Source organism: Schistocerca nitens, chromosome 7 (assembly GCF_023898315.1).
Source record: "Schistocerca nitens isolate TAMUIC-IGC-003100 chromosome 7, iqSchNite1.1, whole genome shotgun sequence".
NCBI classification, from domain to species: Eukaryota; Metazoa; Arthropoda; class Insecta; order Orthoptera; family Acrididae; genus Schistocerca; species Schistocerca nitens.
In genome coordinates, this window is record NC_064620.1 from 88,646,425 (window position 1) to 88,659,319 (window position 12,895).

At 37.8% G+C, this 12,895-nt stretch overlaps 1 protein-coding gene across 2 annotated transcripts in view; it reads left to right on the forward strand.

Moving 5' to 3' along the window:
- LOC126194846 (COMM domain-containing protein 8-like) overlaps nt 1-12,895 on the forward strand; it is an 86,917-nt gene that overhangs the window by 73,412 nt on the left and 610 nt on the right. For both annotated transcript variants that reach the window (XM_049933187.1, XM_049933186.1), the window contains exon 3: nt 5,222-5,374. In XM_049933187.1, coding sequence (XP_049789144.1) covers nt 5,222-5,374 — 153 coding nt within the window. The remainder of the gene's footprint in view (nt 1-5,221; nt 5,375-12,895) is intronic.

The following is a 12,895-nucleotide window of genomic DNA, read 5'->3' on the forward strand; positions in this document are numbered from 1 at the left end:
TGCCATGTATTTGACCACTGACTTCTTTTCCGATTGCAGAGGGCAAGGGCTATAAGAGAGCTTTCACATTTAAACAGCTACTATGAAATCACAAAACATGGTTTCCCTAATTCTTCTATATTCAGATAAGTTCTCAACTTAGAACAACTGATAATTAACAAAGTTTTTAAGACAACATGTTTATACATGATACTTCAGAGCTTGACCAAAACCATAAGTTCATACTTAACTCGAGATAGCGCAGCATAGAGTCTGTATAACAACATTCATTTTTCGTTAGTGCTTGACTATTGTCTCAGGCCTCTTTCTTCTTCGGAGTCGACAGCACCCCCAAAACTCGAATGCAAAGTGCAAGTGACCCCTCACTGGCCAGTCCAAATTACACATCCATAGTTGCTTTGTGCACTGTGCCCACATTTTTCTCTCTCATGTCTGCACATAAATTCGAGCAAACCCAGGCACAGTAGATGCTCTTTATGTTATTACTAATTAAAGTCACATTTTCCACATGCGTATTTTTCTTCGGTCCAGTAAAAGGAAAATGAGATGTCTTGCTATGCTTTATAGCAACATGTACCTGTTGTTGTATAGTTTGACGCAACTATTTAATGTGGCTCTAACCAGATATGTTTACTGTTTTTCTTATACTGATATACTGTGTTCTCATTCTCACCATCACACAATCCCAGTATAAATGTTCTCTTTGTTGATGTAGTCACATCATATTGCTGAAAGTTGAGAAACTTCCACCTCAAGAAAATATTGAGGAATGTACCAATTATTAGACCATAAGTAATGATACTAGTATTTCTGTAATTACCATCTCTGTTAAAGTTTGAAGTGTAAAAGGGAAACATCATAAGGTCATAAAACCCTCAGGGAAGTGATTAATGTATTGTGCAAATGCAGAATGAGACTTCTTGCAGAAAAAAATTAAGTACCGTTTCCAATTTCCTTTGAACTAGGTAAATATTCTTGTGGTTCTATTAATGACACGGGAACGGAAGCCTGCAAACCTTCTTCCTGGATTTCAAATAACAAAAAATTATCTGTACCCCCTCTGAAATAACATGGATGACTTAGTTTTGCTATAAGATGAGCTACATTATATGTAAGATCAAAGATTTGTGTGGTAATAGCAGGAGAAGAAAAGGAAGGCCTTCTTGTGGATGAGGGATGAAGGGCATAGATGAGTGTTCAGCTGCAAATTTCGAAATTGCCAGTATTTCTACAAGTGAACATGTTTGATAGAGCAATATGGCAATACCCTGTTAAGATTGTTATTGGCTTTATACAATCAGTTTTGTTTATTTGTTTTCTCTGCAGAAACTCAGTTACAGAACTTCTCTCAGTATTTAGTTCACAGTATCCCTATTAAGAGTTAAATATATCAGCCACTTTAATTTTGTTGATGACATTGTACTTTTTGTCTTCAGTAATCAATGGAGGAACATGCTCTATTAATTTTTAAAATTAGGCTCAAAATCAATTATAATGAGACTTAAATAATATATAGTCGACATGTTATAAAAAGAAAATAGTACAAATTAAGTAGTAGTCATACAACTGGTTTTTGTATGTAGGGCAACTGAAGGGTGGACAACAAAAGAAATAGACTGAAGAGTAAATAGTTTTGAATGCTTTAGACAGTATTCGAAATGAAGATTGCAAGGTGAGTGACATTAAAAATTAAGTCAGTGTGTCGTACCAGCTGATTTATGGCAGTGTGATATGATGGACCATATCACGAAAACCATTCAGAACGTGATGGTTGCTCGGGGAGGTGGGGAGATAGAGAAGGCCATGAGGCTGACATAATAGAATGGGTAGCTGAAGACAGGATTGCCACGTACCCTGATCTGGGCAGAATTGTCCTGATTTTTCTGTTAAAAATGTTACTCACGATTAAACATTGTCGGGATACATAAAATTCATGATTACATCAGGATGGATTATATTTCATACAATATAGTCTGTTCATTATACAAGTTAGGAGGCATTTTTGTAAATGTAACTGAACTTAAAAATATTGCCCTTTGTCCTGAAAGATTTGCACTCAGCTGCTATTAAGAATCTCAGTTTTAATTTGGCCAATCGGCTCCTTAGACCACAGTGATCAAATGCCAATTTAGGACAAAAAGCCTCAATCAGTAGAAGACAGTCATTTGTTTTTGGCTCCAGCCAATGTTACTTATTGTGACAGCACTGTGTTAGGTAACCATTGTTGTTTCCTTTGTTACTGTGTGTTGTACTTCACTCTATTTCAAGTGTTTCCTTTCCTTGTGATAAGCCTACGTAATTCTTGCAGTTACAATTTTGTATTTAAAGTATCAATACATAGGACAATTGCGAACATCATTCAATCAATTTTTATCACTGACTTCTGCCTGCTGAAGCAGCTGCCTACACAGTGATGGTGAATGTGGGGGGCAGGGCATGCAGTCTTCTACCTTACATCAAACTCAGTAGTGACTCATAAACTGATCATAACAGATGGTTATTGCTACTGACGGTAAAGCATTTTTACAACCAGATTCACAGTCAGCAAAACTGATGAAGTATCAGTGCCAAAAAAGAAGCAGAAAGTGAAATTGGAAACTAATTTTAATGACAAGCAGTGTAAGACTTACAAAAGTAAAGATGATTAGCTATAACGCTCACCGTTTCGTTTGTCTCTCAGCTTAGTGTGTCTCACTGATGTGAAACTGACATTAAGGGCAAGTGTTAAAAATCCCAATTTTGTTTAGTTTAAAAGTGTCATGTTTGAAAAAGATCCTGGCAAACCTGTCTGAATACCATAAATGAAACGTCTGAAGCAGTCATCCAGTGGATGTCAGTTTGCTGACAATGAGGATGATGGTGGTCGTGGTGAGGAGGAGGAGGAGGAGGAGGAGGAGGAGGATGATGATGATATCCTTATTTTCATTATTCATGTAATAGAACCACAGGGTGACAGAAACTGTACCTCACACCGTGTTCTCATGGATGAAAATCATCTTATATTTACATACATTCACTTTCTTTTGTTTTTAAGGTATGCTTTGCTAGAATAATGCAGCTAAAATCAGTTGCGTATTTATTTGTAAAACTGATCAGGAATAATGTAAGGTAGAGCAGAATTACCATAAAATATCTTTAATTTTTATACTCACTATGCAGAAAATTTACTCTCCCTATTGTATTCATGCCTAATGATGATAATTCTATGAAATCTTTTAGCACAAATGCAATACAATAGATTCCTCTGGCCTTTAGTAGTAGTGTCCGATGCCTTTAGTAGTGGTGTCTGAAAGCAATAGCTCGCTGTCAATGTGTATCCTATCTTGTCATATTTTATTTATTTATTGATTTGTAAAAACCTGGCTTTCTGCTTGTCTGAAGCAGGTCCTACAATATGCTTGATACAGGCATTATCCTCTGCATAATGTTTTTTCTTTAATTGATACTTTAAGAATAAGTGTGTTCAAAAATGCCAGTCTTAGTTAATTTGGAATAAATTTAATTAATACAACAAAAATGTAAAGTGATAAGCTTCGGTTAGAATCTATATCTGTATGGAATTTGGTTTATGCCTTTTGGTTTGTAGTTACATCAGTATGTCTTGAGTTTGACTGCTTATAATAGAAAAATCTTCTAAACATATAGTTACATTTACATTTTCTACAGGTGTTGCCCATAAATTACACTATTTGGAGCATGCAGCGTGAATAGCTCTTTGATTAGTGTGTGTGGGGTTCAGTATGTCTTGAGCCACAGCAGTTCCATATATACATAATCCCATTTGCATAATACTTTTCTATGTTTCACTTAACATTATATTATAATTAACTCTACAAATACTGTGCAATTTGGAAAAATCTTGAGTCCTCGCCAGTCTATGAAGATTAAACATACTATAGCTGAGTGAGGTGGCACTGTAGTAATACACTGGACTTTTAATTGGGACGGGCGACTATTATAATACCCATGTGGCCATCCAAATTTACATTTCCCTCAATTTCTGTAAATCATTTATGGTGAATCCTAGGATGATTCCCTACTCCATTCTTCCCCAATCTGAGCTGGTGCTCTGTCTCTTAAAGACCGTAATGGGATGTCAAAATTTAATCTTCCTTCCATCTGAATAGTTGCATATTACTTTATTAATAGTTATTAATGTGTTATTGCTAAACTAAATTACAATTACACATGCTACTGTTGCAGAGACTGTAGGATATACAATAATTCACTGGCTCTCACAATATTTCCATAATATTTGTTACACTTTAATTCACAGAAGTATTTGTAGCTACTGTCACTTTGTCATACTGCAACACATACATACAACCTTTGCTTCTTCTGTTAGCTGATTTTAGCACTACTCTTGCTGCATTCACTCCTTCGAGACACACATCTTCCTCATCATCGGCATCTACGCTATAACTCGCCTCCTCTGGTCTTTTAACATCTCTCCGACCTGCCTCTCTTTAACTGTTGTTGGTATTGCTTATAAACTTTTTTTAGTTCATTCCTAGACATGTTGAGTAAAGAAAATGATTTTAACAGGTCAATGCCTTCTAATTTCCACTTTGAGAGAGCACAAGACATTATCAGAAAACCACCTGCTCAGCAGATCTTGAACTTCAACAGTTACAAAACACTGATGGTCATTCCATGTAGATATTGAGGATACAGTCCATGCCCTGCCCATTCAATTCATTTGCGCTCAGATAACCTCGACATTGAGCGCCCATAATCTCCACAATCCATTTGCAGTACCTCTCGGATGTTCTGTGCTTACACTGTCACAAACCTGTTGCCATTTGTCATGTGTTCAGCTTCATTACGTGACATTGTTTATTCTGGAAAGTGCACTCTCTAAATTATAAAGCCAAAACCAATATGTTGCAGCCAGAACATCATCAGAGTGTATTCCCCAAATGACGAGGGGAGCCTCTGTCTGCGAGGGTGCCTCTGTGTCATGCTCTGTAGAGCATTCATCAGCAACTGATACAATTTTTATTTGAAGATTGCAATTTTACACCAGCATTTTTCATTAATTTTTGCAGTAGAGATTGAGAACTAGTAGTCAGTAACATTAATTCACATTTCTGCTTGTGATCTAGAAAAGGAAAATTAAAGTGCTTGCAGATAATGATTAAATATTATGTCCAATCATTGTTCTATGTATTATCTGTTTCTTCAGTTACTGGGTTTAGAGTAATGTGACTGTATATTTCAGGTACTTGCAAATGCACCAGAGTTGGATGCGTCCCATCGGAAGTGTCTTCTAGATTGCTTAGACATACACAGGAAGGATATCAAGAGAACTTTAATCGCAGATTTAGCTTCCATATCAGGCCCAGTACTGAAGGATTTTGACTGGAAACTAAAGGTCCCTATTATTAGTTACATTTTCTATTATCTTGTTGAAAATGTGCAAAAGTCAACATAACCAGTTTTGAAGGGCCTCATTTTGTGGTGCAACATATTATGTTCCTGATACACGCAATCATAACATATGGTACAAATATAGCTTTCCAGAATTTTAGATACATGTGCACTGAAGATGTAGCTGTGCAGTTAATTAAATAATAAGGTAATAAGCATCATTCTTCTTGGGCACCAAACGCTACATCAGAATTCTCAATAGATGCTACAGTTCACGTAAGAAATGGAAAATGTGATTTCAAGGGTGTGATATAGCTATGATTACAAGGTGAGGTCTCAAATTTCTGAAATCCACCTGAAAATGAATGTTTAAATCATAAACTCGTTAAGATGACTTTTGATTAAAAAGTTTCATATTTACCTCATTGTAGGATGCACGGTGCTTTGGAGACATGTTACTTTTGCGCAGCTCATTAAGAAGTTTAGACTGAATGCACTCTATTTAGTGATTAAACTTCTGTAAACACCTTACTTTATGTCTTATCAGCATTAATAATGGCGATAAGTACTTTTGGCACAGCAGAATGGGCACTAAAATTTTGCAGGAGGTTGCAAGAAGAGAATCAAACTGAAACATTGATAGCATGACAACTTTTAGTTAAAGAAACAGTTAGCAGATTTAACTAACCGAACAGGATAAAATGTGAGATGAGGGTAAGGATGATATTGAAGAAAATAGCTAGTAGTGACAGTATTGTATCAGTGTTAATAGTTCCATAAAAGTTAGAAGATGTATTTGTCGCACTACTATCGCGAGACTAGTTTTGGTAAATTCAGTGTTTGTATTTTGTAGGTCAGATGAGAATGTTATGTTTATTAAGATTATTCAGTGTTATAAATGAGACTTATACTGATATTGTGATAATTTTTTGCAAAGAAAAATTCTATTTGTGACTAATAAAATGGTCATTTGATGTTAATCTTTAGATCAGAAAATCATCTTAACTATAATAATGCTTGTAGCAGGGTTGGGTTTGCCAGGGGAGGGCGGCGGGGAGGAGGATCATTTTCATCACACCTGCAGTAGACTTTATACTACACATTCCGGTGAAGGAAGCTGTAATCCTCTGGAATCTCATCCATTACTGGCTGCTTTTTATATGGTGAAGATGGGATACTTGAGCTGGGAGTTGACTTGCAGCAATCACTGTTACACATACAACACCATGGGTTGCAGAGAATGCAGGTTTTGGATTCAGCACCTGCATTCTGAAGACAGTACAAATAAAACACTATCATCTTCATAGTAGGCACCACAGTCAGAGTCAAGATGGCATTTTTTCATATACTGTATTTACTCGAATCTAAGCCACACTTTTTTTTCCAGTTTTTGTAATCCAAAAAACCGCCTGCAGTTAGAATCGAGTGTAAAGTAAGCAGAAGTTCTGAAAAATGTTGGTAGGTGCTGCCACAACTAACTTTTGCTGTCGAATATATGTAGTGCTACACAGGCATGCTTTGCAGACACAAAGATAAATACTGGTGCCAAAACCTCTGCATCAGTAAATAAATTAAAAAAGAAAGTAGAAGACGAGCTTTTTTTCTCCTCTCCGAGTTTCGATCACTGCATTTTCATACATTATCCAATGAAGTAAATAGAAATTCCGTACTGTTCATCTTCGAATGTAGCAACAAAAATAAATTTCTTTACACAAAAATACCAACAATGCACAAGGCTTTTGGAATGTTGCACGAGTTGATATGCTGGGGCTCATTAAGATTTCACGTAGCGACACCTATTGCTTCGTGGAATTTTGTGAAGTGCTTGTTGGTGTTAGTAAACCATAATGAAGCACTTTCATTATAGTGCCAAATTCAAGAGGGGAGTTATTTCTTTTTGCGGGACAAAGCTCTAATCGTGCTGCAGGTCTGCGATACGGGATTGATGAGAGCAACGTCAGGCGATGGTGACTGCAGAGAGAAAAATTACTTGAATGTTGAAGTAGCAGAAGTGATTTTAAATGAATAAGACAATTCTTTTGTTTTTTTAATTGAGAGCGGCAGTAGTGTGCACAAAAGCAAGCCATGCTGCGAGTGGCGACAAGTCAAACACTTATTATCAGAATGCAACAAACAATGCATGACACAGTACAATAATGAATTTTCAGCTTAGAGTGACATAAACACCTATAACAAAGAGAATGGCACTTATCAGATCAAAGCAAAATAAGCGATCGATTCAAACCAGATGAAGCACGTGAAAAAGGAAGGGTACCCGTATAAATACAGATGGAGCGCCTGACGCATAGCAATGACTATCTAGTAAAGCTTAACTGCTAAGCTTACTACTTGAACCAAACTACTGCAGCTGTATCTTCATCCATTTGATCTAAATTGTGTCTCATGTTACAATGGACCAACTTTGTTTAGATTTGGAGCTGCAGTCTAAAACTTCTCTCTCCCCTTGAATTTCGAATCTCAAATTTCAGGTGTGGCTTAGAATCAGGAAATTTTTTTATCCTATATTTCGAGTCTCATTTTTCAGGTGCGGCTTAGATTCAAGTAAATACGGTAGATCCTATTTATTTAGACTGTTCGTTGCCTGAAAAGGAGATCTAAATATATACTGTGTATGTGGAAAAATTGTGCCTTCATTTAAAAAGCTTTCAGTTTCATTATGAGAGCAATGTATAAGATTGCAATTAAGTGCTGAAATTAAATACCCATTAACGTGCAGTCTTATGGAGGTTTTGCTGAGCTGTTACTCAACCTGTAAAAAGGTCATGTCAGGTCAGCTCAGCTCAACTCAACTCAGCTCAGCTCAGGTATCAACACAAAATCATAAAGGGGTAAAGCAGAAGTATGCCTAATAATGAATAAGAAAATAAAAATGCAGGCAGCTACTATGAACAGCCTAGTGAATGCATTATTGCAGGTAATTATAATAGAGGGAAACATTCCACGTAGGAAAAATATATCCAAAAACAAAGATGATGTGACTTACCAAATGAAAGTGCTGGCAGGTCGACACACACACAAACATACACACAAAATTCAAGCTTTCGCAACAAACTGTTGCCTCATCAGGAAAGAGGGAAGGAGAGGGAAAGACGAAAGGATGTGGGTTTTAAGGGAGAGGGTAAGGAGTCATTCCACTCCCGGGAGTGGAAAGACTTACCTTAGGGGGAAAAAAGGACGGGTATACACTCGCTCGCACACACACACATATCCATCCACTCATATACAGACACAAGCAGACATATTTCAAATATGTCTGCTTGTGTCTGTATATGAGTGGATGGATATGTGTGTGTGTGCGAGCGAGTGTATACCCGTCCTTTTTTCCCCCTAAGGTAAGTCTTTCCGGTCCCGGGATTGGAATGACTCCTTACCCTCTCCCTTAAAACCCACATCCTTTCGTCTTTCCCTCTCCTTCCCTCTTTCCTGATGAGGCAACAGTTTGTTGCGAAAGCTTGAATTTTGTGTGTATGTTTGTGTGTCTGTCGACCTGCCAGCACTTTCATTTGGTAAGTCACATCATCTTTGTTTTTGGATACATTATTGTAGGTAAGATAGACAAAAAGCCAACACCCACCAGAGTAGTACAAGTTTAGATGCCAACTAGCTTTGAAAATGAGGATGAGGTAGAAGGAATGGGTGATGAGATAAAGTAAATTATTCAGATGGTTAAAGGAGATGAAAATTTAATTGTAATGAGTGACTAGGATTCAGTAGGAAAAGGAAAATTAGAAGGAAAAATATTACAAATGGACCAGGGGGAAAGGAATAAGCAGGAAGCCACATTTTGGAATTTTGCACAGAGCATAATTTAATAATAGCTAACATTTGGTGTTAGTAGAACTACTGATAGCCTTGGGAGAGCCAGCCCTGACAAAGCTCTATCATCTGGTGCACAAGATGAGACAGGCGAAATACCCTCAGACTTCAAGAAGAATATAATAATTCCAATCCGAAACAAACCAGGTGTTGACAGATGTGAAAATTACTGAACTATCAGTTTAGTAAGCCACGGCTGCAAACTACTAACAAGAATTCTTTACAGATGAATGGAAGTGGAAGAACTGGTAGAAGCCAACCTCGGGAATATAGTTTGGATTCCGCAGAAATGTTGGAACACATGAGGCAATACTGACCGTACGACTTATCTTAGAAAATAGATTAAGGAAAGGCAAAACCTACGTTTATAGAATTTGTAGACTTGGAGAAAGCTTTTGACAATGTTGACTGGAATACACTCTTTTAAAATCCTGAAGGTGGCGGGGGTAACATACAGGGTGCAAAAGGCTATTTACAATTTGTACAGAAACCAGACGGCAGTTATAAGAGTCGAGGGACATGAAAGGGAAGCAGTGGTTGGAAAAGGAGTGAGACGGTTGTAGCCTATCCCCGATGTTATTCAATCTGTGTATTGAGCAAGCAGTAAAGGAAACAAAAGAAAAGTTCGGAGTAGGAATTAAAATCTATGGAGAAGAAATAAAAACTTTGAGGTTTGCCAATGACATTGTAATTCTGTCAGAGACAGCAAAGGACCTGGAAGAGCAGCTGAACGGAATGGACAGTGTGTTGAGAGGAGGATATAAGGTGAACATCAACAAAAGCAAAACGAGGATAATGGAATATAGTCGAATTAAATCTGGTGATGCTAAGGGAATTAGATTAGGAAATGACGCTTAAAGTAATAAATGAGTTTTGCTATTTGGGGAGCAAAATAACTGATGATGGTCGAAGTAGAGTGCATATAAAATGTAGATTGGCAATGGCAAAGAAAGCGTTTCCGAAGAAGATAAATTTGTTAACATAGAGTATAGATTTAAGCGTCTGAAAGTATTTGTATGGAGTGTAGCTATGTATGGAAGTGAAATGTGGACGATAAATAGTTTAGACAAGAAGAGAATAGAAGCTTTCAAAATGTGGTGCTACAGAAGAATGCTGAAGATTGGAGGAGGTACTGAATAGGATTGGGGGAAGAGGAGTTTGTGGCACAACTTGACTAGAAGAAGGGATCGATTGGTAGGACATGTTCTGAGGCATCAAGGGATCACCAATTTAGTATTGGAGGGCAGCGCGGAGGGTAAAAATCGTAGAGGGAGACCAAGAGATGAATTCACTAAGCACATTCAGAAGGATGTAGGCTGCAGTATGTACTGGGAGATGAAGAAGCTTGCACAGGGTAGAATAGCATGAAGAGCTGCATCAAACCAGTTTCAGGACTGAAGACCACAACGACGACAACAACAACAACAACAACAACAACAACAACATATGAAGATGGTATCTGTTCTTCTGGACATGTCCGAAAGAACAGATACCATCTTCATATATCTAAAAAATGAGGTTGGCAGAAAATGCAAAATGGTTAAGCACGAATGGCTAGATGACACATATGAGGCTGTAGAAGCGCACTTAACTAGGGGAAAGATAGCATGCTGAGTACAGGAAGATTAACAATACCTTTGAAGAAAAGAGAAGCAACTGAATTTGAGTAGCAAAATACCTGATGATGTAAAATGTAGATGGCAGTATCAAGAAAAGCTTTTCTAAAAAAGAGGAGTTTGTTAATTTTAAATGTTAGGAAGTTTTTACTGGAGGTATTTGGAATGTAGCCTTGTGTGGCAATGATACATGCATGACAGGCAATGCAGATTAGAAGCTTTTGAAATATGATGCTATAGAAGAATGTTGAAAATTAGATGGTTTGATCAAATAACAAATGAGATTGAACAGAACTGAATTCGGAAAAGATGAACTTTGTGGCACAACTTGTCTTCAATAAGGGGTCACTTGACAGAACACTTCCTGAGCCATCAAGAAATTGTCAATTTGGCAAGGGAAGGAAGGAGGAGGGGGGGGGGGGGGGGGAATTGTAGACGGCGACCAAGGGTTGAATGCAGTATGCCGGTGCAAATGGATAAAGGCTGCAGAATTTATATAGAGATGAAGAACCTTCCACAGAATAGACTAGCATTTCAGTCCTTGAACTCAACAACAACAACAACAATAACAACAAAAACAGTGCACTCACATCCAGTAGTGAGTAAAAATTTGTAAATATGGCTTTTGAAAAGGAAATCCAAGAGGCACTGAACTCCTGCCTGGAATTGTCAGTGCTGTCTGCTATGGCAGATACAACATAAAAAAATAGATCAGTAACGCAATGAAGATCTGAAAATTTTTGCTCATTGGGCAGTTCACATTCCAGTGATCTCTTCCCACGTCGTATCCACAACAGAATGGACAACCACCAACTGTAGCCAGTTGGCATGGCTTGTAATCTAAGAGAGCATCCAGAATATGGTAGATCTTATCACAGGAATCACGTAATGTGCTGCTGGTACACTCCTAAATTTCTAGTCAGTGGTGGGTTGACAAATGTCACTTTGCAATTGGGAGGATTGGGGTGGTATTGTATACGTTCAGCAGCAGACTCTGTGACAATTTTGAACTGAGAAGACAAATAGTTGTTGATACACAGAAGAATTTTTTAGTTCTTCTATACAAAAAGAAGTCAGGAGACTCATTAGAAGAAACAGATCTGTAACAGTCATAAACATTCTGAACAGGAAAGTTTGAATTTCAGTTTTAAATAGCCCATATAATAATGACCAAATAATCTGCTCACAAGTGGCAGCAGAACATACACATAAAAGGAGGTTATAATCAGACAAGCTTTCAGATCCAGTGGTTCCTTCAGGCAGAAAAGTCGAAGTGGAAGGAAGAGGGGTGAAGGAAAAGGGCTGGAGAGATGTCAGTGAGAGAGCACTCTTATTCCAAGATAGACAGAGACAGAGAGATAGATAATTTAGGAGTAAAGAGGTCACATATTGAGTAGTGGAAGTGTTCAGTTGTCGACCAGCACACACAAAGGAGAAGAAAAAATTCCTGGATTTAAGAAATAAATCCATTCTTGAGCTAGAATACGTACATATGTGCTTGTGTCCCTACATGGTGTCAGCTGGACATACAGTTGAATGTGTGTCCAGCCAGTATCACGTCGATTATAATTATCCAGGCTGTTATGCCGTGGTCGGTTGATGAATTCTGTGTCGATTACCAACGTTTCGTCTCCGACTGCGGGAGACATCTTCAAGGGGGCCCATAGCTCGAGGGAAGGTCCAACACACCCACTGGTAGCCAGTTGGTAATCGACACAGAATTCATCAACCGACCACGGCATAACAGCCCGGATAATTATAATGGACATGATATTTCCGGCCGTGAAAGTCTACATTTTAGTACCAGCCAGTATCGTGTATGAGCACAGACATAGGTGCACACGCACGTGTGCGCTTGTGTGTGTGTGTGTTTTGGTGAGTAGTCTAGTTTATTCCTAAATTATTTACATTAAGAAGAACTTCCCTACTATATAAATAGATAGATAACTACACGTCGGGAACCATAAATGTGTCAATCACTTGCAAAGTTATGTAAAAAGTCAGCACTGCTGATACTGCACCATGCATTCAGAAGTAACTGTTCCTGGTACTAACTTCTGATGACAGAGGTT